The sequence below is a fragment of the Miscanthus floridulus genome, chromosome 10 (assembly GCF_019320115.1).
Source record: "Miscanthus floridulus cultivar M001 chromosome 10, ASM1932011v1, whole genome shotgun sequence".
NCBI lineage: Eukaryota > Viridiplantae > Streptophyta > Magnoliopsida > Poales > Poaceae > Miscanthus > Miscanthus floridulus.
Genome location: NC_089589.1, coordinates 119,166,223 through 119,191,944, shown reverse-complemented (window position 1 = coordinate 119,191,944; position 25,722 = coordinate 119,166,223). Strand labels below are relative to the sequence as shown.

The 25,722-nt window shown below is 45.0% G+C and overlaps 1 protein-coding gene across 2 annotated transcripts; it reads left to right on the top strand.

Moving 5' to 3' along the window:
* Nucleotides 1-373: 373 nt before the first annotated feature.
* On the top strand, nucleotides 374-2,958 carry LOC136485494 (mitochondrial ATP-independent inner membrane protease subunit 1a-like). 2 transcript variants are annotated; one of them, XM_066482362.1, is made up of 4 exons: nucleotides 374-784; nucleotides 1,659-1,769; nucleotides 2,453-2,505; nucleotides 2,607-2,958. In XM_066482362.1, exons 1-3 carry the CDS (start codon nucleotides 422-424, stop codon nucleotides 2,498-2,500), a joined length of 522 nt encoding a protein of 173 aa, XP_066338459.1. In that variant the 5' UTR covers nucleotides 374-421; the 3' UTR covers nucleotides 2,501-2,505; nucleotides 2,607-2,958. The 2 variants fall into 2 exon arrangements, with proteins under 2 accessions (XP_066338459.1, XP_066338458.1); XM_066482361.1 differs by having other exon boundaries at nucleotides 2,602-2,958.
* Nucleotides 2,959-25,722: the final 22,764 nt, after the last annotated feature.

Here is a 25,722-nt window from a genome sequence, read left to right as displayed (position 1 = left end):
TTATAACAGGGTCAAGGAGGTAAGATGAACGGTTTTACAAGTTGTGGGAGGTGTTTTGCCCAGTTTTAGAGTTTGGGAGGAAAAGTAGGCTTTTGCGAAAGTTGAGAAATGTAATATGGACTTTTTCCTAATTGAAACGGTTTTGAAATTATAAACTGGGCCAATTGATTAAGACTCCAATAGTCCACCGAGGAGAAATAGGACTTCGTCCGTTCGAGTGTATAGAGCCCAGCATGTGATTTGTAGTAGGCTGAAAGAAAGAAGAGGCTCAAGCCCAACCGACCAAGAGAGGTAACTGGCCGAAAGAAAGAAGAGGCCCAAGCCCAACCGACCTAGAGAGGTAACTGCGCCAAGCATCCGGGTTCCGGGGTGCTCTGCTTCTTTCCAAGCTCTCCTCTGCTGCCTCGCCGCCGCCGCCGCCATGTCGGGCTTCGTTCGGCGTCTCGCGGGCATCCCGTGGCGGAGCATCGCGGGGGAAGCCCTGTCCCGCGCGTTCCTGGTGGCGCAGGCCTACTGCGCCGTCCACGTCGTCGACCAGCACCTCTGCTCGCTCGCCTTCGTGCGGGGCCCCAGCATGCTGCCGGCCATGAACCTGGCGGGCGACGTGGTGGCGGTGGACAGGGTCAGCGCGAGGCTCGGCCGGGTCGCGCCCGGGGACGTCGTGCTGATGATCTCCCCCGAGGACCCGCGCAAGTCCGTCGCCAAGCGCGTCGTCGGGATGCAGGGGGACTCCGTCACCTACCCCGTCGACCCCGGCAACAGCGACGCCTCCAAAACCGTCGTGGTGAGTGGTGAGTTGGTGACTGCGCTGGGATTTTCGGTCCGTACTGCTTGTTAAGTGCTGCCTCCGTGATTGGATTTGTGCTCAATTGGTTGGTGCTCTTGGCGCTGTAAAGATCCCAATTTGGTCGTTGGGGGCGTAATGCACTGACGCTAGGGGGGGTGCGTGGCATACTTAGTTCGACAGTATATTTTTTATTAGTGATTTTATTTGTTGTATACTTCTCCGCATCGAGGTTGCTTGGTTCGTCTCGTTTGTATGCGAGCATTGTTGATTTAAAGAAGTTTGAACAGTTATCCTTTGATGACAGGTTTAGTACTTGCTAGTACATTTTACTTGCTTGGAATTGAGATGCATAGAAGACGTGTGTTTTTGGTAATTGGTACCTAATTGATACTCTAGGCACCAAAGTTAGGGAGGATGTTTGAACCACTGGTGGTGTTGGTTAAGTATGTGATCTGGTGTTATTAACCCTAAAATTAATTACTACTGATATAATTGGATTCTCGATGAATTATATGTGCTGGTAAAACCTTGCATTGTGCTACCATCAGTATATTTACCCCACCAGAAGGTGCAATTTCTACAGTTGTGTTTGAACTTATAGAGATATCAATAGCACAAAATTTGGGTTATTTAGGTTTGCGTTCCATAGACTGTCAACATGATGTTCGTGTCTTTAAATTCAGGAATTTGGTTATGTTCACATTCGTAACTGATTTAGTGGGTTCCATGTGTAATGTTGGGGCCTGATGAGTTACATGCTTTCTTTAGTTTTGTATTCTTTTATTTATATATTAGCTGAGTTTTGTCATTATTTTGTTTCAAAATTGTACGGTCACTCGTGCCCTTAACTTGGGCGAATGCATAATTATAGGTACCACAAGGTCATGTATGGGTGCAGGGCGATAATCCTTATGCTTCTAGGGATTCAAGGCAATTTGGAGCCGTGCCTTATGGTCTCATTACAGGGAAGATCTTTTGTCGGGTAAGCTCAGCTATTTGTTTTGCATCTTTGTTAATTTGATTTAGGAGGTTGATGCAATCTCTGGAGCCAATATTTTGCTTTATGGCACCATAAGTTGGGACACAAGCAACTATCAATTGTTAAATTTGCAGAAAAGGACAGTCACACCTTTACTCTATGCTGTGAGTGCATGGTTATATTGATGTTAAGCTTTATAAAGAATTGAGTTGAAGTGCTTCAGTACCTTATGAGCCCCATGTTTCCATTTCAAAATCCAGGATAACTATCAATTTTGTCTAATAACAATAATAATAATTCAGGGCAATACATTTTGCTGGCATATACTAGAGGGTAAATATTATCCCTCTAGGTTCAGCTTGGTCTCTAGAAATCAGGACAAAAACCGGGCATCATGAGCCCCCAACGCCAGGATGAAAACAGGGGATCATTTGAACTGGAAGAAAACCGAAGAATTATTCATTTGTCTGATATTGATATGCCTAGCTGCTGCTGTCTTAGGGATAACAATGTTTGCACTCTGAATATCAATGTTGATTTTAAAATTTAATTTGCTTGATATTGATACTGGAATGGAGATTTACGCACTTCAACTTGCTACCTGTTGATTTTAAAATCATGTCGACAATCACCTTTGAACATTGTTGCCGCAAATGTGAGTATTGACAGTGACTGTTCGATCTTAGGTTTGGCCGCTGGAGGGCTTTGGTCCAATCGATTCAAACCAGTCTTAACAGAGGTAATTTAAGTTTTTGTTGCATCTTGTTTTCTAAAGGTAACTGGTTCACTCTAATGGTCATTTGTGCTAATTTCCTTGTTGTCCATTTTTCTCCAGAGCAGATGGGCCCATATTATTGCTCGTGCCCATAGATTTAATAACCAACTGCAGGGCCCTTGAGCTTGAAAGCTTTTGATCTACTACAGCACATTTCTACAGCGAAGCAGAGTGTGTCTTGACGTCCCATATTTTGAGTTTTAGTGAAAATGTAGAACAGTTTTGGTTGTCACACCTGAAATCCCAATCAGCACATTTTCTGATGCAATTTCTTGTGCTAATGCCTGGGTTGTAACTTTACTGTCAGTGGATTTTGTAGAGAATGGAGCCTGAATACCTGATTGATTCATGTATGTTGAGGTGTATTAGTTTGAGAATATCAAACTGAATTACCTACTTCTGTGCGCAGATAAATCACCAGATCTGTGCACTCTAAACTTCTGTGCGCTTTATCAGCCTTAGCAAAATGCTCATCTGAGATGCCCAGAAAATCAGAATCTTGCCCTTACGACCATGGGAACATCAGAATCAATTCCTACACACTACCGGACTCCCGGCCTTTGCCGAGAGCCACGAGTTGACGCTCGGCAAACTATTTGCCGAGAGCAGCTCTCGGCAAAGAGCCGTCGGCAAAACATCTACCGGCAAAGTATTCTTTGCCGAGAGCACCTCTCGGCAAAATATTTACCGAGAGTAATGTCAAGGCTCTCGGTAAACTATAGCTCTCGGCAAACTGGCGCGCCCCAGTAACGACTTACCAACCGCTAACGGTGTGACAGCGTCTTTGCCGAGAGCGACCGTCGGCAAAGAACTTCTTTGCCGAGAGCGACCGTCGGCAAAGAATTGTTAAAAAAAAAAGATCTGCGGCCGAGGTGGTTTTAAAAAAAAAATAGGTTTGCCGAGAGCCGACCACCAGGCTCTCGGCAAAGAGTCCAGAGAGCATTTTTTTTTATTTTTGTTTATATTTCCAGCTTCAACAACACATATTTCACAAATATAACACATCATCCACATCACATATATCACAAATATGTCATCCACATCACATATATCACAAATATGTCATCCACATCACATGTCTCACATTATAATCCATCTAAACATCTCAAATCCAACAACACATGTCCATCTCAAAGTGCTAAGTTCATCTCACACAAGTTCATGTCACAAAGTGCTAATACATGATGAAGAACAACAGGCTCACCCCCAAGGCTCCCACCCTCCCGACGACGGCCGCTGCTGTGGCGGAAGGTGTGGATACGACTGGTACCCTGACCCTCCCGACGACTACCGATGCGGCGGAAGTTGTGGATACGGTTGGTGCCACGACCCTCCCGACGGCGGCTGCTCAGGCACATCATTCGAACCCGCCGATTGATTCTGCACAAAGGAGAAGAAAAATTAGTAATTATAGTAATACTAAGGCATGCAATTGTAATCTAAACGTGGACAAGTCAAAATTTGCAGAACTAGGTATAAAATTGTAATCTAAGCCTAGACACATCAAAATTTCGGCAGCACCTCCCCTGTACGGTGGGGTTTCCAAAACCTGCAAGAAAACAAACGGCACGATGGCCGCCCACCACATATCAACGGCACGATGGCCGGCACACATATATATCAACGGCACGAAGGCCTCCCATCACATATCAACGGCACAATGGCCGACATGCACAGTAAAGAGCTTTTGTTAGAGAAGTTGAACTCACGTATGAGTAAGGTGGGTATGGGTAAGGCGGTGGAGGAGCGAACAGCTCTAGTGGCGCTGGACGACCCATCGTGACGCCAAGACTTGCCACGTACTGAGCCAAGGCGTCAAACCTCGCCCACTCGGCCTCCCACCTCTGTCGCTCGGCCTCCCGCTCCCTCTGTCGCTCTTCCTCCACCCTAGCCTTATGCTCCTCGAGCGCATGCACCTGGGCCTATAATTTTTCACCGCATTGTTACAAGCAATTTCGAGGAATGTAAAACCAATGATCGACGAATAAAACAGAAATAACCTGTAGTGTTGCCACACGATGCGTCGAAGTGTCCTGCCTTGGGCGTATGGGCACGCTACCGCTCGTGCTGCTTGTCCGGACCTGTGAGAGAGTGGGAGTGGTGTGCGGGTCGAGCGTGCTGTTGCCGATGAGGTACCGCCCATGCTTCTTGCCTCCTCCCACCCTCATGACGATGTCGCCGTCAATGTCCGCGGTGTGCGGATCCCAGTCTGCCCCATGGACTCCCCTTGCCGCCTCGGTGTACTGACTGATGCGCTCAGGGATGCTCTCATTGGTGAACGACTCGGCTGGGTCGTCCGGGTTCCAGTTGATGTTGTCTGTCGCCTTGCCCTTGTGGGCTAGAACCCATGACTTGAGCTCTCCGCATGGCTGGTTTTGATGTGCAGCCGACTGCGAGAAAAACAACAAGACGATTATAAATCATGCATGAATAAACGTTTGAAAGAATAAATGAAGCTACACCAAGTCACGTACCCATCTAGCCCCGAATTCGTGGATGTTAAGGTTGCCCTGGTGGTGTGATACACCTGGCATCAGCAAACGTCGTTCCCGGAGGACGGTGTGGTTATCCGCCCAATTGCCACTCACCCACCTGTCGACCATCATCTGCCAGGCCCGCGTTTTATTAGCGCACCAGCCAGGAGGCACCTGTATGACATCAAATACATTGACAGATATAAGAACAATTCAAGCCTACCCAATCTCAGAAGAAATCAATATTGATGTTGTATATTTACCTTCAGGTACTGCTCTTTGGTCAGATGCATTAATCTTGCATCTTCTTTCTTTACCTTCCGAAGCTCGTAGACGGCACAGTAATCGATGATGGCCTGGAGCAGCGCCTCGTAATGCATGTCTGAGATGCGACCTCTAAAAGATTTGGCCAACGCCTTGGCCGCCCTCACCTCGTAGCCCTTGGTGCATTTGAAGAAGTCCTGCATATAGAAAAGATGTATCAATACACTGGTTCAAGAAACTCTAGCGAATGCAATGTATTGAGCAAAGTAGTGGGAGGAAGACTTACCCAAAACTCGCACATAACCCGCTCCGCCACGCTTTCGTACGTGCGGCCCGTCTCATCCTCCGCATCAGGGGCGGCGACGTAGTGCTCATACGTGTAGGCCGGCTCCAGAGCTTCGGTGTAGCGAACCAAGCCTGGGAAGTGTTCCCTGCAGAGAAGACCCAGGATGCCATTGGGCAACCTTTTGTGAGCACCTGGGTCCACAACCTTCCAAGACCTGCGTAAGTGATTAAGAAAAATTGTTAGTTTCCATTGTGATTCTATCATATGTAGGAGCGAAAAAATGTAAAAGTTACGTACTTTTGCCCAACGGGTCGAATGACCGGGCGTAGAGCCTCAGGTATCGGCCGCTCAGGTAGGCTCGCCGGACCTCGTTGGTAGACACCCGAGGTTCCGGTGGAACTGGAACCTCCTACCTCGGCCTCCTGCTCGTCCTCCCGCTCCTCCTGCTCGTCCAGCTGGTCGGCCTCCTGCTCGGCCTGCAGCTCGTCCTCTCCCTGCTGAGCCTGCTCGTCCACCTGCTCTTCCTCCCACTCCTCCTCGGGCTCTGGTGGTGCTGCTGCTGCAGGCTGAGGCGGTGGCACCCTAGGCCTCCTCCCGGCCGCCCTCCTCCTCCTCCCCTGAGGTGGTGCCGACCCCCTAGCTTCACCTGAGGGCCCTGGTGTATTGCCCCCCATGTCATAAAGCGACCTGACCGCCCGCAAAGCTCTGCGGCCCGCCATCTTTGCACAATCACCTACAAGACAAACAATAAGATTGGATTAGATGGATCATAAACAAGACATTATTATAAAGAGATGCAAAATAAATAAAGCATAATTAAAAAATAACATAATATTACATGTATTAGAAATAATCATCCCCATCGGGATTAGCTGGATCATAGCTCTCATCATCACTATCAGCCATGTCAAAATGTTCAACACTTTCCAAAGGAGCAACTATGTCATCATTGCCATTGCCAATATGTAATCCTTCAAGTAACGCCAAGTCCTTCGCATTTTCCACCTCATCCCCCTCGTCCACATCAACATCCATTTCATTGTCTACTTCCATTTCCATAGCTCCGGTTAAGTCAATCTCAAAAGTCCCTTGTAGACCCTCTTCTTGATAGAACTCTCCATCATATGTGTTTGGGTCGAAGTTGTAGTCTTCGGCGTTTGGGGAAGGTGCTTTACCGTGCGGCGATACCTTGTGCACAATATCCCAACCCTGAAGACGAGGGTCCCTTTGGCACGAGTAGGGGAGATAATAAACTTGTGTGGCCTGTTGAGCCACAATATAGACATCCTTTCCGCCATAGACGGAATCCTGTCGAATTTCTACTAGCCCAAGGGAAGGACTTCGTCTCGTTTCTTGAGGATCAAACCAATGGCATTTGAATACAACCGGGTTAAGAGGTTTGCGACCATGAAACCTAAGTTCATATATTTCTTCAATTCTTCCATAATACTCGGCCCTATCAAGGCCGCCAGTAAAAACTCCGGAATTCGTGGTTCTTTGATTGGGCCAGCTCTGCTCGTGTCTTGTTGTGTGAAATCGGTATCCATTCACATCATAACTAGAAAATGACTTGACCCTATGTTCAAAGCCATTGGCAACCTGTCTCAACTCTGGATTCATAGTCAAATCGGTTTGGCTCTGCAAGGTCAAGGAGGATAGATCGTTAAATTGGAATGTACAAGCAACTGGGAATATCAATCGGCGAACGAGCTAAATTGCATAGTACCTTTTGTTTGAACCAAGAAATAAAATCAGAGATTCCATTTCCCGCACCCTGATGAAGAATGGTGTCACGTTCTTGTGGGGTAGGTTCCCTTGATAGATGCCAGTTCTCATTAATAAACTCCCTGTAACAACGAGAAACAAGGAGGTTGGATGCAGAATGTTGACGGCATATTTAATTAACAAGTTCGTGCAAGAAGCCACTTACTGCATGTACGGCTCCATTTTGGTAAGATTGGTGAACACATATATAATGATTGTGAGCCACTCTTCGTTTTTCAACAACAATGAGGTCGCATCACTCGCACTTCCAAGTTGCCCTTGGAAAAGGCTGAGTTTTGATTCATTTTCACCAGCATTGTAACGAGGGGGTCGATTATGCACGCTAGGAAGCTTGTCACCATAGTATGCTTGTGTGAAGTAAGTAACCTCCTCTAGAACGAATGCCTCCGCCATGGAAGCCTCGATTTTGCATTTGTTTCTGCATTTCTTCCGAAGAACCTTTAGACATCTCTCGATTGGATAGCACCAACGGGCCTGCACGGGCCCCCCCATTCGTGCCTCATATGGGAGGTGCAGAATCAAATGCTGCATCGGGTTGAAGAAGCCGGGTGGAAAGATCATCTCCAACTTACAGAGCAACACAGGTGCTATTTTTTCCAATTCTGCAACCACGCTACGAGATAACTCCTTGGCACAAAGCTGGCAGAAGAAATAGCTCAACTCGGCTAGCGTCTTCCACACATGCTCAGGGACATAGCCTCGGAGCATCGCCGGAAGAAGACACTCAATCCATATGTGATAGTCATGACTCTTCAGGCCGTTGATTCGCAAGGTAGATAAGTTCACTCCCCTCCTCAGATTCGCTGCATACCCATCAGGGAACATTAATGTTTTGAACCATTCTAATACTTCTCTCTTTTGTTCTGGTTTCAATCTGTAATCGGCCTTAGGCCTTGTCCATTTCTTGCCGCTTCTAGGAGGTTGCATGTGTTGCTTTGGTCTATCACATATCATTGCCAGGTCCAGTCTCGCCTTTACATTGTCCTTCGTCTTATCCTTAATGTCCATGATCGTTGCCCAAAGTGCCTCAGCAACATTCTTCTCGGTGTGCATTACATCAATGTTGTGTGGAAGAAGAAGGTCGTTATAATAGGGGAGCATCATCAAGGGCGACTTATGGGTCCACATATGCTCCTCACCATATCCCATGAACCTACCATCTTTTTCATTGATCCGGAGAGCATCTATCTGATCATGAACCTTGGCACCGGTCATCATCTGTGGTGCGGGGTCTATAACCATGACACCTTTAGTAAAGTTCTTGATGTCTCGTCTGAATGGATGCTCAGCAGGGAGGAATTGTCGATGTTTGTCGAACACAGAATATTTGCCGCCCTTCTGCAGCCAATTGAACTGCAGAGCTGCCTTGCACAAGGGGCATGGAAACTTCCCGTGAACACACCAAGCGCTGAATATCCCATATGCTAGGAAGTCATGCATGGAGTATTGATACCAAACATGCATGTTGAAGTTTGTCTTTGTAGCTCGATCGTATGTCCATACACCATGGTCCCAAGCATGGACCAGTTCATCAAACAAAGGCTCCATGAACACACCCATGTTATTCCCAGGGTGTTCTGGAATTATCAACGACAAGAACACATTCTGTCGTTGGAAGGAGACGCCTGGGGGGAGATTGAGAGGGATAACAAACACGGGCCAACAAGTGTATGGGACAGCCATCATTCCATAAGGATTGAACCCATCTGTTGCCAGTGCAACACGCACATTACGTGCCTCCCCACTTTTGTTACGATGAATGTTATCAAAGTGATGCCATGCTTCACCATCGGCTGGATGTACCATCTTCTCAGGACTGTATCTTTTTCCATTTTTGTGCCATATCATCTGTTTCGTGGACTCCTCTGTCATGAATAGCCGTTGGATCCTCGGTATGAATGGAAGGTACCGTAGGATTTTCACGGGGTACGGACTCTGCCTCTTCTCACCATCACCAGAGTCTACCTCCAGATACCTAGAGGATTTACACTTTGGACAGTATTTTGCATCCGCGTGTGCTTTTCTAAAGAGGACGCAGCCCTTCGGACAAGCATGTATCTGCTCATACGGCATCTTAAGTGCACGAAGGGCCTTCTACGATTCGTACATGTTCTGTGGCAGAAGGTGACCGGCCGGAAGGATGGAGCCAATAACTGTCAACATTTCATCAAAGTTCTCTCGACTGAGGTTGAACTGGGACTTTAAGGCCATTAAGCGTGAAATGCCATCAAGCTTTGAAATCTGTGTGTGGCCATGAAGGGGTTTCCCTGCCGCAGACAACATGTTGTAATACGCCTTTGCGCTTGCCTCTGGCTCCTCCTCCTGCTGCCTACGTCCGTCAGCGAAGTGTGCTTCGTGAAAGTCATCTAACCAAGCTGCTACCCCAGCATCAGCATTGTAATCCTCGACACATGGTCTCACCACCTCCTCTCTCACACGATCGGTTTCACCGTGGTGGGTCCACTGGGTATAGTTTTTCGTAAATCCATGCCTAGCCAGATGTGAAGTCATCACCTCCTTTGTCTGCCTCTTTCTGTTCTTACAGTTGATGCAGGGACAAAAAACGGCACGTGCTCCGGGAGCCTGGTCAAATACTTGCTTGATGAAAGCCTCGGTCTTGTCGACCCATTCTCTGGTAATCTCACGGGTGCTCCGGTGGCCCGAGTACATCCACTCACGGTCATCCATCCTCTAACATATATATCACCAAGTAATAAATATAACCATGGACTTGCATCTACACGTTGTTCCTACCATCTAATAGGTAAGGATATGTTCTAATCCCACCCGAGGATGCGTAGATGGTGTTAGTTCCCATGGTCTGGTCCTATCCGAAACAGAATTTCGGCAGCACCTCCCCGCTGTTCTCCAAATACACGTCCCGACAGGGAGATTGTGTATCCGAAGAACAACAGGAAGGTACTGTCGAAACTCTGTCTCGGATCGGAGCAGACCATGGAAACTAACACCATCTGCGCATCCTCGGGCTGTCCAAAAAACGTGGATAATTCGAAACAGATACGGTTATTGATATGCAAAGATCTGCATATTTCTAACCGTATCTCTTTCGAACGGGAGACACCTAACTGGGTTACGTGGAGATACATGACCAGGACAAAGAAAGAGTGGTTATACCTTAGGTGGCGGTGAAGTCAGGCTAGCGGGGCCGTGGCGGGTCGGTGCAGTGGCGAGGCGACGCGGTGCGGGCAGACCTGGGGACACCGGGGTACTCCGACTCGGCTCCTGCAAAAAGAAAGAAAGAAGCAAAATAACGTCAACTCAAAAATTCGGCAGCATCTCCCCTGAACGGTGAGGTTTCCAAACCTGAAAGAAAACCACGGCACGATGGCCGACAACCACATATATATCAAGGAACCACATGCAGCTTAATTATCAACTACTACTACTCTAACTACTACAACTACTACTATCAAGCTGATAAGAAACTTATCTTTCCCATCTCATTCAGTTCCATCATTTTTTCGTTCTCAGCATTCAGAAACACTATCAAGCTTAGAAAATTGTATGACTTCGACCAGAAAGCTTACACAATTTCCACTGCCATATCTGGTGGCACAAAGGGAATTGGCAAATATGTTTGTGCATCATTTCAATCAAGTTCGCTTCTCGTGGAACAGTACATGTTTGAATTCACAAGCAATACATTCCCTGTTAATCCTATTTTGCCTTCTCATCATTTCAACCAGCAAATAATTTTCAGACACTTTGCTTATCTATAGCAAACAATGTGACAAATGGATTTAGGATGCACAGTAATTTAGTAAATGCAGGAATTCTCCTTTTAAGAAATACAAATTCGGATATTTCTATTTTTAACATTATAATCCAGTTAGCCTCTTTTTGCTCACGGAGATAACTTAGTTTATTTGACAAGAAAACAAAGTACTACTACATGATACATTGCAACTGTGCACGAGGAAGAAGTTTTAATTAAATTCTTTAGATGTTTCATCACAGGTGCCAGCTCAGTAGCTGTTTCATCATTCCATATCAATCACCAGCCCATAGCAGCCAAGAATCATCAGTACATTACTATCATCTGAGTTTAAACATCTGAGATAAACAAAATGTCTGAGCTTAAAACCACACTACATTACTGTCAAGCAAACGACATGCAGCAAAAGATCTTACCCTCACAGTTACCTCTAATAATAATGATAGTTATTTAAATTTAATTGCATTTTATATACATAGCATACGACATTCAAATCAAAGCAGATCAATGGATGCAGAACCGCATGCTGAAATGAAATTAGATTCGATCCGAATACAAATTCACAAAGCATAAAGGGAAGAGAAAGGGGTGGGCATACCTGTTGGGTGGCCGACGAAGACCTGACGAAGGGTACAATGAAGACGCGAGCGCCTGGCGTGCGGCGGCGGCGGCGGCGGCGAATCGGTATTCTAGAAACTACCTTACTGGCCATTTCTGAGTGTACGCCACTATCTTGATCCCATGCACATCACTAAAAACATGTGTGCTAACACTCTTAACACCTTGATGGACATCGAGGGGACATCGAAGGATTCACTAGCCACACGCCTGGACATGCAACACATGGGAATCAGGAAGGAGCTGCATCCCGTGGAGCTAGAGAATGGCCAGTTCGAACTTCCAGTTACGTCATGGACATTGAAGAAGGAAGAAAAGCGTGCGCTTATTTCTTTCTTCAATGAACTCAAAGTCCCGACGGGCTACTGTGCGAACCCGAAGAGGCTAGTGAACATGAGAGAACTCAAGTTCAACTATGGCCCTATGAAGGCCCATGACTGTCATGTCATTATGACTCAGCTGCTCCCTATTGCCCTGCGTGGTATCCTCCCTCCAAAGGTCCGTGCCCCAATCATAAAGCTTTGCTCGTTCTTCAACGTGATCTCAAAAAAGGTCATTGATGTGTCCACGCTAGAGCAGCTGCAGCAGGACATAGCCAAAACTCTCGTTAGGCTTGAGATGCATTTCCCGCCAACTTATTTTGATATTTCATTGCATCTGCTCATTCATCTTGTTGACCAAATTAGAGCCCTTGACCCAATGTACCTGCATCAGATGTTTCCTTTCGAAAGATTGATGAAAGTTTTCAGGAGGTATGTTAGGAACAGATTTAGGCCAGAAGGGGGCATGGTTGAAGGATGGTCAACGAAGGAGGCCATTGAGTTATGCACATATTATCTAGACATCAAAAGGGTCGGAGTTCCAGAATCTCGTCATGAGGGAAGACTACGTGGCAAAGGAACGATCGGGGAGAAATCTGTTACAGTAGACGACCATGTTTCTTTCAGACAGACATAGTTCGCTATTCTCCAGCAAGCCGAGGGTGTGATGCCATACGTTGATGAGCACAGGCAATCGCTGCAAACTATGTATCCAAGCAGGTCACAGGCTTGGCTGGATAAAAAACATAAGGAGGAATTTGTCAGCTGGTTGCGACGTCGCTTGCTTGGAATAAAGTTGGGTAATCAACTGGATGCCTTAGCCAAGGGACCTTCGAGTACATATCTTAAGTACCAAGGGTATGAGATCAATAGATTCACATTTTACACAAAAAAGCAAGATGGAAAGAGCACATACCAAAATTGTGGTGTTCGTTTTGAGGCTCACGACGAGAACGGCAACATGCAGGCGACATACTATGGTTTCATAGAGGAGGTATGGGAGCTAGCCTACGGTCCGTTGAAGGCAGCTCTTTTTCGCTGCCAGTGGGTCCGGCTCGAGGAAATCAACACTGACAACGAAGAGTTCACTACCGTTGATCTCACTAAGACCGCATACAGAGACGACCCCTTCGTCCTTGCAAGAGATGTTATGCAAGTCTTCTATGCAAGGGACAACAAGACAAAAGGAAGGCTAAAAGTAGTCCTAGAAGGGAAAAGGAAGATTGTTGGTGTCGATAGAGTGACGGACGAAGAAGACTACAGGGGCTATTAGGAAATGCCTCCATTCGGGGCGAACGTACCTCTACCTATCCTTCAAGAGGGTGACGAACCTGCTTACATACGAATTGATCACAATGCGGCCCTCATTGTTGATGGACCTAAAGATAGTTAGATTATTGTTAACTATGTAATCATTATGCAGACATTGTATCAGTAATACGTACTGAATATTTAATTTATATTTTGTGCGCATCTCTACAATTTAATTATTGACTATGTAATCAAATATTAAGATGATGTTCACAAACACTATTATTTGATAATTATAGACCATTAATTCATTATCATAGAATTAAATAATCAAGACACAAATTTTTGTATTATTTTAGAATATAAACTAACTGCATTATTTCTATTAATAAATAAAGAAAGAAAAGCAAAATAAGTGAACTCCCTATTCTAGCTCAGCAGTTAAGGCCGCGCACTCTGTACTCTGAGACCCGCGCTCGAATCTCAGGCGGGCCAAATTTTTTTGATTTTGCATTTATTATTTAGTAGTGCATTACAATGGGATAAAAGAAAAAATAAAACCATTCTAACTGAACTCCCTATCCTAACTCAGCGGTTAAGGTCGCACACTCTCGACCCCGTGACCCGTGCTCGAATCTCAGGCGGGCCAAACTTTTTTATATTTTTTACAAAAGGCTGCGATGGCAGGCTCCAAACTGACACTATTTTTTTATCTAAAGTTGGCGGCAGGGCCCTTCACTGCCGGTTTTGGTTTTAAAACCGACAGTGATAGTTTCTATCACTGTCGGTTGCTCAAACCGACATAGAAGGCCCCATTCACTATTGGTTTTTAAACTAAAACCGATAGTGATATGTAGATGCTCCTCACATGCCAACAGTGCTCCCATGACCACAACCGTTGGAACACTACTCCCACCTACCCCGACAACTTTAGTTCAAAAATAAAAATATACCACGACTGCTAGCCCCTATAAAATGGCCCTCAGCCAGGAGCTAACCTCTCCATGTATGTTGGTTTTAGCCAGGCCTTATCAGTCATGATTCAATGTTTTCCTCTCACAACAAACCACAGATATCGTTATGCATCGTAGTCCACCAAAATGGTGCACACATGAGGTACTAGAAGAATGCTACTGAAGATAGAGCAACGCCGAAGATTGGAGATGCCACGAGGTTCACAGAGCCATCCACTGTGGTGCCGAGCTGAATCCGATGTGCTCTGGACTATACCAAGAAAAAGGCCATGTACAGGAGAGGCATGGATTCATCGATGCCACTTATCATCTCTAACTGGTATAGCTCGTAGACCACCTCGGTGCTGTTGTTTGACCCTAGTTGGTGCTAGAAGAATGCTACTGAGGTGGTTAAATTATAATGTGTTGATACACATTGATGGTAAAATTGACCTGTATGCAAATAGGTCTTTGTTATCGTATATGGAATTTTAGTGTAAGGTCTTTGTTATCATATATGTAACTTATATCTAATTTTTTGTAATTTTTTGATGTATTTCATTACTATCTAAATAAATATATCGTTGTTGTTAAAACTTTCCCACTGTAGTATCTAAATAAATATATTCTTCACATATATGCACCTTCATTGTCGGTTCTATTTAGAAACCGGTAGTGATAGTCACCTTCACTGTCGGTTCTATTTAAAAACCGGTAGTGATAGTAACTTTCAATCTCGGTTCTATTTAAAAACCGGCAGTGATGTCCATGCCCCCCTATATAAAACAAACTACCGGCCACATACATCGATCCCACCCACCCACGAACTCTCTCAGTCTCATTTCTCACATTTCACTCTCACTTCTCAAGACATCCACTCTCTACGTGATTTGGTCATGGCTCCTGCATTTTTCAATGGTATTGATATGTTGTCTTCAATATTCTATCCATATTCATTTGATCTATATTTATATTCATGTTTCTTTGCATTCTACATTTATATATATTCTTATTCCTTGCATTCGATCTATATTTAATTATGTTGCCATATTTTACTTGGAAGAATTTTTTGTGCATATATTTTATGTTCATATTTTTTTTGCATTTTATCGATCAGGTGGTATGAACAACGGACCCCCCCACCACCACAAGAACCAGGTTTCCATCCTGGCGATGAGTCATTCGCTCCTAATGTGGCCATTCCACGGTTCCCTGTTCTAGCTATTGTATGAAATATTTTCCAACATCTTTTGTTTTTTGAGACTAACAAATAACTGTAATTAGTTTAATATCATTGTTGCATGCATATATGTCATAGACTATATCCCCAATAGATTGCCTGCGAACAGCACTTTAGCTGGTTCTTTATCTCGGACATCGTCAAGAACACGGCATCTAATGCAAGTGGTTGGCTATGGACGTGTGAACTCAGTTTTTTCATCCCCTATGAGGGGTTCAAATCATCGGAACCATTTCCACAGGACGGGAATACAGAGCCCGAACGTGATAAGCGCCCAATTAAGTGTCGTGCATATTTGTTTAGAGGCACTTCAACATATTTGCTATGATGTGCCTGATTTCTCGCACTTCAAGGCACTTGCTTTGAATGCTGGTGATATCTCCGTCCCGCAAGCAAGCGAATGGTTTGCGAGCTACAACCATGCGGATGTGGTAAAATGGTCACTTATACCTGAGTCGTGGTTATTTGTTGTTTATTATTGTAATAACATTCTCTAATTTTTTTCTTTTTCTCCACATGCAGATTGCGCTACAGGACCTTACCTATGATGCATGTGGCTTGCGGGCCGTTCTAGACAAAGCTACGGAGCAACTCAGGTACGATTGGGACTTCTGCAATGAAAACCTCTGCCAGCTTACTATAGAAGGACGCCAGTACAGTATAAGGATTACTAACAGGGGCAGTGGTAGTTCAGCAGGTTACATCTATGGCCGACCATTCTTTCGGTATTGTGAGGCACGAGAGAGTGCACTCATTAGGACATTGGACTTCATCGATACAAGCGGATACATAATCCGTGACATCAATTACCATAAATGGCTACAGAGGCATGTTAGTGTGTGTGGCCCAATCGATCCCGGCAGTGATTCAGATAGTAATTAATGTTTATTTAGCTAGGTTTTCAAGGTCGTAGTTTAATTGGGTTCAAATTTTAATATGTACGGCTTTGTGTGTTTAATTATTGTCATGCATGTAATTCGTGTAACATTTCAGTGTCGTATTTGTCTCAAAATTATTCTCAGGCTTGCACGTGCCACGTGTGAAGGAAACACGAAGTTTGGGATTTTCCAGAGATGGTTTGCTACTTTCTGAGGTTTAATTGAATTTTCGTGCGACGAGACCGTTTAATTATAGGTTGAACTGAGTCTACTCACGAAAAGATCTGGAATGGTGCCAAACTTTTACACAGGCTCTAATGTGCCCTAGGGATAAGAATTTTGTGGAGGTGGATGAAAAAATCTATTGGGTCCAAGATGAAATTCACCCTCTTTTGTCTCATTTGGCACAGAGAAAAATATAATAAATAAAAAAATGAACCGAAAAACCTAAGATCCTGTGTGGGGTCTTAATTTGGGTGTACATGCTTGCTAAAAAAATTTCAAGCCATTTTGACATAGGCGGAGTATACATGCTTCACAGAGGTACATGTGCCCTTTCATCGAACCATGACTATACACATAGGTTATCAAGGTTTCTGTGCTTCATAGGCATTCTGGTGTCGTATTGGTCTCAAACTTTTTCTCAGGCTTGCACGTGCCACGTGTGAAGGAAAAACCAAGTTTAGGATTTTTCGGAGATAGTTTGCTACTTTCTGAGGTTTAATTGAATTTCCGCGAGTCTACCCACAAAAAGATCCGGAATGGTGCCAATTTTTTACATAGGCTCTAATGTGCCATAGGGATAAGAATTTTGTGGAGGTGGATGAAAAAATATATTGGGTCCAAGATGAAATTCACCCTCTTTTGTCTCATTCAGCACATAGAAAAATATAATTAACAAAAAAATGATTAGAAAAACCTAAGATCCTGTGTGGGATCTTAATTTGGGTGTACACGCTTGACAAAAAAAATTCAAGCCATTTTGACATAGGAATACATATGCTTCTATTTATTCAGTATATAAAAGAATTTTTTAATATATATAAACATCACTGTCGGTTTCAAGAAACCGGCAGTGATGAGAAGAATCCGACAGTGATGCTTGTTATCACTGTCGGTTTATTTTAAAAACCGATAGTGATATATAAAAAATTAAAAATATTGTGCCAGCCCTCGGGTTCGAGCTCGGGTCTCGGGCTACATAGTTCAGACACTTAACCGCTGCGCTAGTATAGGATGTGTTTCATGGTTTATTTATTTTATCGTTTTGACCTTTAGACCGCTTAATAAATTATAAAATTAAACTAAAAAAGTTGGGCTGCCCAAGATTCGAACACGGGTATCGGGGGCTAAGTTACGGGGTCTTAACCGTTGAGCCAGTAGGAGGTGTTCGAAAGATGTGGAAAAGATAATTTACTTATGCTGTAATCACACACGGAAATCACTGCCGATTTAAAGAATGGCCCGGTAGTGATGTGACAGATGACAGACATGCTGCAACACAGTATTATCTAGAAGCGCAACAGTCCTGTTGGCCCCCTCGATCTCCGGTACGTAGCATATCATATACTACGGTCTTCGTGACAACGAGGTAAGCAAAACGAGGTCATACAAAATGCAACATCCAATATGTAAGCAAATAAAACAAGAGGTCATATGCAATGCAAAGTATCAACCCAAGGTGATGATGATCAAACAAAGGATTCGACGACACGTTTTTTTAGCACCAGTAAATTATTACACCGACCTAAGGCATTGATTAATCGGTAGTGCTACTAATTACTGCCGGTGCTGCCGCATGCGTTATCCCCCTGTTGCCGGTCCTCTTCGCGCTTCTTTCGCTCAGCCCTGCGCCGGCGCCGTTCCACGTCCATCGTGAGATGCTGCTCAGTCTCCTCCTAGCGGCGGCGCTCCTCCTCCTCGTAGTGGTGCTTCTCCTGCTCCTCGCGGTGGCGCTCCTCCTCCTTGGAGATCTCGACGATGCGCTCCAGGATGCAATCGTCGGTCTCCTTCTATGTGATGGCGCGGAGGTGCCGGTCCTCCTCCTCCTTCTGAGCCGTCTCGAATGAGTTGAAGACGACCTCCTCCACCGGAAGTGGTTCCGGTTCCTCCTCCGATGTGGTCTCACGGTCCGGATCGTCCTCAAGGTTCACCTCGAGGTCTGATTCGGACGACGGCGTCGGTGGAGGCGTCGGGGGCGACGTGAGGACGACGGGTTCAGATTCACCCATGTTGTCTTCAAGCGGCGAGGCATTGTGCGTGGCGGCAGGTCGAGGGCGGGGGCGAGGTGTGCATGGGAAGGGCGGTGCTTCGCTTTCTTGACGCGCAGTGGTGTGGCGGCCGACTGTGTGCATGGGGGCTTGGCTTATATAGGCGTGTCGGTGGTGGAACTGATCATGGTGCAATAACTCGCACCCCTCGGAAGATGGAGTGCGCCTGTGTTGGGAACCGCAGTTGAACCACCATTGCGCCTGCGTTTGGGAACCGGCGCGAGCAGCCGATGGACGGGTAAATGCGGCGTCTCTTCGTGGGGAACTAAAGGGCTCTTCGTGGGAACCACGCTTCATGGACCGAGTAATTAAAACAACGGCTCTTCATATGGGAACCACGCGACCAGCGTGGCCAGAGAGTTGAAGGGCCTACGCGCAAAGTAGGGACAGATAATCACTCAAAGGAATAAATTCCTTCGAACTTTCCAAAATCAGGTGATAGCTCAATGGTTTGACCGCTGCTCTGGAACTTGTAGGCTTCGGTTCGATTCAGGGATGCAACACATTTATTTTATCTTTTTGACCTTTAGACCGCTTAATAAATTATAAAATTAAACCAAAAAACTGGGCTGCGTGGGACTCGAACATGGGTCTCGAGGGCTAAGTTGAGGGGTCTTAACCGTTGTGCCAGTAGGAGGAGTTCGAAAGAAAACAGAAACTTATCCTACTTAACACCTAAGTTAAACCTAACTGCTACACAACATCACTGCCGATTTGGGGAATGACCCGGCAGTGATGTACACCATCACTGTCGGTTTGCAAGCAAAACCGGCAGTGATGAGCTATTTCCCGAAGTAAATTAATAATTTATAAAATAGAACAAAAAAATGTGGGCCGCCTGGGACTCGAACACGGGTCTCGGGGGCTAAGTTCAGGGGTCTTAACCATTGCACCAGTAGGAGGAGCTAGAAAGAAAATGAAAACTTATCCTACTTAACACCTAACTGCTACAGCACATCACTATCGGTTTGGGGAGTGACCCGGTAGTGATGTGCCCCATCACTGTCGGTTTGCAAGCAAAACCAGCAGTGATGAGTTATTTTCCGAAATAAATTAATAATTTATAAAATAGAACAAAAAATATTGGGCCGCCTAGGACTCGAACACGGGTCTCGGGGGCTAAGTTGAGGGGTCTTAACCATTGCGCCAGTAGGAGGAGTTTGAAAGAAAACGAAAACTTATCCTACTTAACACCTAACTTAACACCTAACTGCTGCAGCATATCACTGCCGGTTTGGGGAGTGACCCGGTAGTGATGTGCCCCATCACTGTCGGTTTACATGCAGAACCGGCAGTGATGAGCTACTGCTTTAAAAGTGGCGCGGGGTGAAATTATCCCAATTTATTTCAACCCCGCGCCAACCCCTCCCCCCCGGGCTGCCGGAGCACCACCCCGCACCGGAGCACCGCCCCACGCCGTCCACCGCCCCACGCTGGAGCACCGCCCCATGCCGGAGCACCTCCCCACGCCAGAGCACCGCCCCACGCCGTCCACCGCCCCAAGCTGAAGCACTTCGCCGTCCGTGCCAAGCTAGAGCACCATGCCATCCGTCCCACCGCCGAGGCCTTCAGGAGCGCGCAAACAGCTGCTTCCCCCCCCCCACGGTGAGTGCGTGGCTCACTGCCCGCTACGTGTCTGATGAAATGTCCCACAACTACTTACTTGAATCAGTTTGACCATGCAATGTGTGCTGTCATACAGTTTGATCATGCAGCTGTGAATGCTAGAACCTAGGTTTGCCACACAGTGTGTGCTATCTGTTTCTTTGTGTTTCTGGACGCATTGCTAGTAAGTAGTACATTGTTACTTAGTAGCACGTTGCTCAGCTCTATTCATCAGTATACTGATAAGAACAAAAGCGTAATTTTATTTTTGGTTACCAGGATAAACATAGCAGGGACTCATAATACTCGACAGAAATTGCTCTCTGAACGTTAATGGTAGTTTGTTTTTGGAGTACTTGCATTTTCTCTGTGAAACAAACTTACGATTTCTCTGTGAAACCATCTTGTGCATCATTGGAGCTTGGCCAGATACATATGTGAAACCAATGGCTGGCCTCACCTCGTAGCTTGCAATTGCAACTACGCTCCCATCAGGCAGGTACTCAATGTTTTTGGAACTGTGCCACCAATGCTCAATGTTTTTGGATGTGAGGATGGAGTATATATACTTTAGACCTATAGAACTAATATATGTCCAAACTCTCAAGGAATTCTCCATGCTATCAGCATAAAGATGCATAATTATTAACTTATGCAAGATTACAAGTAATACATAGTTATGTAGCCTTGTGCATTAAACTGGGAATATTTTCCAACAATCCTATCTTATTATGAGTTTTTGCATGTCACTTTCCTGGGATAGTATGAGATGCATATTTGCCCCTACCAACCATGTAAGTTTTAGATCAAAGTATCACTAATTTGGAAAGATGCTTACCTGCACTGATACTTGTGAAAGAACCTCGTGCCGATGGTTGGCGGATTTATAGTGAGACTAAAGACTCTTAGACATCTCTAGGAGTATATCCAAAAGTCTTAAACTGGCTCTCTAAATCATCATTTGGGTTTTAATGAATAAAAAATATTCTTTATATCTTTCCTACATCTAACAACTATTACTAAGGCACGTGAATAGCTATTTTCCAAACACTCCTATCTATGCAATGGTCGTGTGTTATTCATAAATATATTAAATTGTATAAGAATACATCATGTTTGAATGACAACCTAATTTACTTAAATGTATAGGCAACATTGGCATGGTATGTAGTGCATGTTGGTCACATGCCTAGGATTTATCGAACCAGGGAAGATTGCTATGCTCAAGTCAATCGCTACCCTGGTAATTTGCACAAAAAATACAACACAGAAGCTGAAGCTTTGAGGGCCTACTATAGTCATCCGGCCTACCTTGCAAACCATGGGCAACCGGCCTACTATGGTCCAATGAATGCAAACCATGGCCATCCGCTGGCACCGGAGATCGAAGAGAAGCCACCCGCCGGAGATGTGAAGATTAGGAGAATTGCACCTTGATCTTGGAAAGATGTCATGCTTTTATTTATGGCTATGGTCATCGCTTTTCTTATTTGGAAGTTGATGTAGGCTTAGTTTCGTAGAAGAGTAGGTGGACTTTGTTGTATGTGGTCAATCAAATAATGAATTTGTTCTAGGTGAACATATGCTATTATTTGACTTTGTTGTATGTGGACTTATTATTAGACTTTGCATTAAACATATTATATATATATATATATGAACATATGCTATTAGTAGTTGTCCGCGGCCAAAACTAACCACGATCGTGTCATAGCCATGACTCATCATCGCTTGTTACCCCGTCGTCGAAGAACTGATTGGCAACAAGAAGCGGCTGATATCGCTGGGACGGGAGAGCTGCATGATCCGACAAATGGTGACGATGTCAATTAGGTCGGTGAGAACGAGCAGCCATAGACCCCGTCTGGCCTGCTCGATCTGGGTCAAAATGACCAAGATGGCTAGGTAACTTTGGTATCATGTCACTATGTGGACACACATGCTAATCAATTGAGAGGGTCATAGCTTACTTAGTGTCTCAAGTAGGAGCCTTCACCGGCCAAGGAGCCAGAGGGTTCGGGTAGTAGGAAGGCCAGATCCAAGCGAGGCGTGTCAAAGATTCCTATTGGTAGGAATGCACACTGGCACATTACTGAGTTCGATGAATTCGGGGATCCACTCTCACCACCTATAGCTTTGACCAAATACAAGACTATCCTCGGGTTACTTGTTCGGGACTTCATCCCGATTAAGTATAGGAAGTGGATTGGGAAAGATGATGACAAATGGAGGGTTCCCGAAAGCGAGAAGGATTACATATGGGATGTCAAGATACCAGAGTATTTCACTTTCCCAGCCGAGTATGACAAGGAGTTAGTCAAGAAAAAAGCAAAAGAAATCATGGGGACATGCTTCAAGAATTTCAAGGGGACATTGTACAAGAATTTTGTCCTCCAAAATAAAGAGCCAGATTTCGATGGTGGATAGTTTAGCAAGCAGAAGGACTTCTGGCAGGATTTCAAGGCATAGAGGTTAGCCGAGGAGTACTTAGAACTAAGCAGGAAGAATAAGGAGAATTCGCAGAAAGCGATGAATCCTCATCATCTCGGCTCTCGTGGCTACGCCAAAAAGATGCCAGAATTTGAAGCAGAACTTCAAAAGATGGATCACCTTGCTAAGGAAGGCGTTCAGGTTGAGACCGCCGATTGGGAGCCCAGATCGGTATTATACTGCATGCGGGGAAATATACGGCACGCCGAGGACGGGAGCTTTAGCTCCTCAAATCAACCCATGAGCGAACTCATCCAGAGGATCTGCTAGGTAACTGAGGAGGTGAGGCAAGGGACTCGCACTTCTAATAGGGAGAAAGACGTGCTCACCTAAGCACTCGGAACCAAGGAGCACCCTGGTCGCACTAGAGGAACCGGTGTTGTTCCTTGGAAACTAGCATTCCCCCAAGAATCTAACACTTATTGGAGCCGCTCGAGGGGTAGAGCGGAACATGAGGCAGAGTATTTGAGGAGACTAAAAGAGATGGAAGACAGAATGGAAGCACAAATTGAGGCGACCGTTGAAGCGCGAGTCGAGCAAATTTTGCTGTCCAAGGGGTCAGTAGTACCACAAAACCCTACTCCTAGTGCCTTTAGCCCACATGTTAGGGGTCGTAGCAGCTACGGATCGACCCCGCTCGACGAAGAAGAGGCGAATCTACCTCATCCGGTGGACGACATCACTGAACCCGTCAATGTTAGGTTGTACATCCGTCGAGAATGGACAAAGGACAAGGTGGCGCTTGGCCAGGCCTAGCCTGTGGGAGACGGGACAATTAATGGCCGCCCAATTACACTGGGGTACGCTCGTGTCACCATTGACAGAATACTTGATAAGAAGTTTAACAAGATACCCATTGAGTAACCCGTAGCGGAAGACAGGCTAAAACTTGGTCAAAATAAGGGCTCTCAAGTGGCCTGGCGCAAGCGCTTCATTAAGCATGACCATCAATTGTCCTCTGATGATGAGGACGACTACGAGTCTTCGCCCACCCCTGATGATCACTCACCATCTCCCATCAGAGATCATTCCCCTCTTCATCCGGAGCCATCACCCCCGAGAAGACAGAGGTCTCCTTCTATTCCTCCTCGTCCGACTCCATCTTCATCAGCCCCAAGAAAAGAGACTCCTCCTCCCCCCCTCCTCCTCCATCTTCATCAGTGCCGGGAAAATAGAATTCTCGTCGTCATCCTCCTCCTCCACCTCAGCCTAAAACAAGATCAAGGACATCCTCGCAGTCATAGAAAAAGGTCCTTGGATTCAGTGGCTAATGCTCCCAAAGTGGACCAATAGAAAAGAAAAAGGTCGTTCAGTGGCAGCGTTACCACCTTGATGAAAGAAAAATTTACAGCACACATCTCGAAGGAAGATTGTGTTAGTTTCTTCAATCTCTGTGCCTCACTGCCTTCGTATATGTTGAAGTCCGAATTCGAAAGGCAAACACAGAATAAATACGCTACAACAAGAGATGAAGAAATACACAATAAAGATTTAAGGAACATACATAAGACGTCAAAGACTACCCAGGATTAACCATGGAAGAGGCCGCGAACATCTATTATGATGTACAAGGGATGAAAACAACGGCAATGAAATATGAAAGGGGCAATCTTTTGGTTCCCGATGACGAGTATAAAAATCTGACAACATATATGCGCCAGTTGCATGAATATTACATGGCTCAAGCAACAGAGACGGACGACTTTGGTTTTGAGGTTATTATCCGTTCGCCACATGTTTTCCATTATCCCGAAGAAGAGAAGTTCGATTTCGAGTGGGAGTGCTTGTTCCAGCTATACTAGAAATGCAATCTTGATGTTCAAATGTTGATGCTGTGGACTATGTAAGTACCCTACACGTGCGATATTACAATTAACTACTCTCTCGAGATAAATTGTTAACTTTTGAGCACTTCCCATGATTTTATGTAGGTGTATATCTAAATTTTGCATTGTAAAAAGCAAATAGGATTACATAGGCTTCTTGGACCCCTTGCGAGTCAATGAGAGGACATGTCTAGGCCGCTATGGATGTGACGTGGAAGACCTGAAACAGAGATTGATTGCTGTTTTCGATGAATTCACGACGAAGAAGAAAACCCACATACTTCTAGCCTACAACTGTGAGTATGTGTTTTTGGCTTTTAATTTTATGCTTCTTTTTTGTTAAGATTATTCGATAATTAGGATTCTATGATTGCAGCAACCATTTCATCTTTATTTGTGTCAATCTTGCCAAAAATCTGATCGAGGTGTGGGACTCGAAGAAAAAACCATTACATCATCTGGATGCAGTGGTGGCAGTGCTGAATTAGTAAGCGATCCTAATAACTATTATTTTCTAGTCACACATACCGCTTTCTAATGTTTCTTCTTTTAATATTTCTCAGTGTCCGAAGAAGATATATTGGTGGGACGCCGGTCCCATTCAAGGTTGTCGAAATGGAGGGGAAGTACTTATCACAGCCGGCGGGAAACAATGAATGCGGGTTTTATGTAATGTGGGCAATGCTTCGCTACATCGGCGGGAAATCGGAAGAAGCCGATAAGTTGGTGCGTATAATCTCCATTTCATTTATGTCTATTAATAATTCAACAAAATGATTTACTATTCCTCTTTGGATATCATCTTTTTTGAACGACAGCGCAAGAAATTTAAGCACGAAAGGTTGTTAGACATGGAGATCGTCGCACTACAATCGGAGCTGGCAAAATTCATCTTAGCCGAGGTATTGGAAAAAGATAGAGTATTTTCCATTGCACAATCCATGAGGTACAAGGACCAGTATGGCCCAGAGAAGCATGTGTGAAGTCCAGTAACATTTCTTTTTTATTTTGAGGGATCGAGATGTGGATAAGAACATTTGAATTGTAATCGTAACATTTGTAATGTTTAATATTGATGGACCTATCGTCTACATAGCGTATATAAAGCGAAACCCGATTCCACGAAAAAATATAAATTAAAATAAATTATAAAACAATAAAATACAAATGGGCCATCACCGCCGG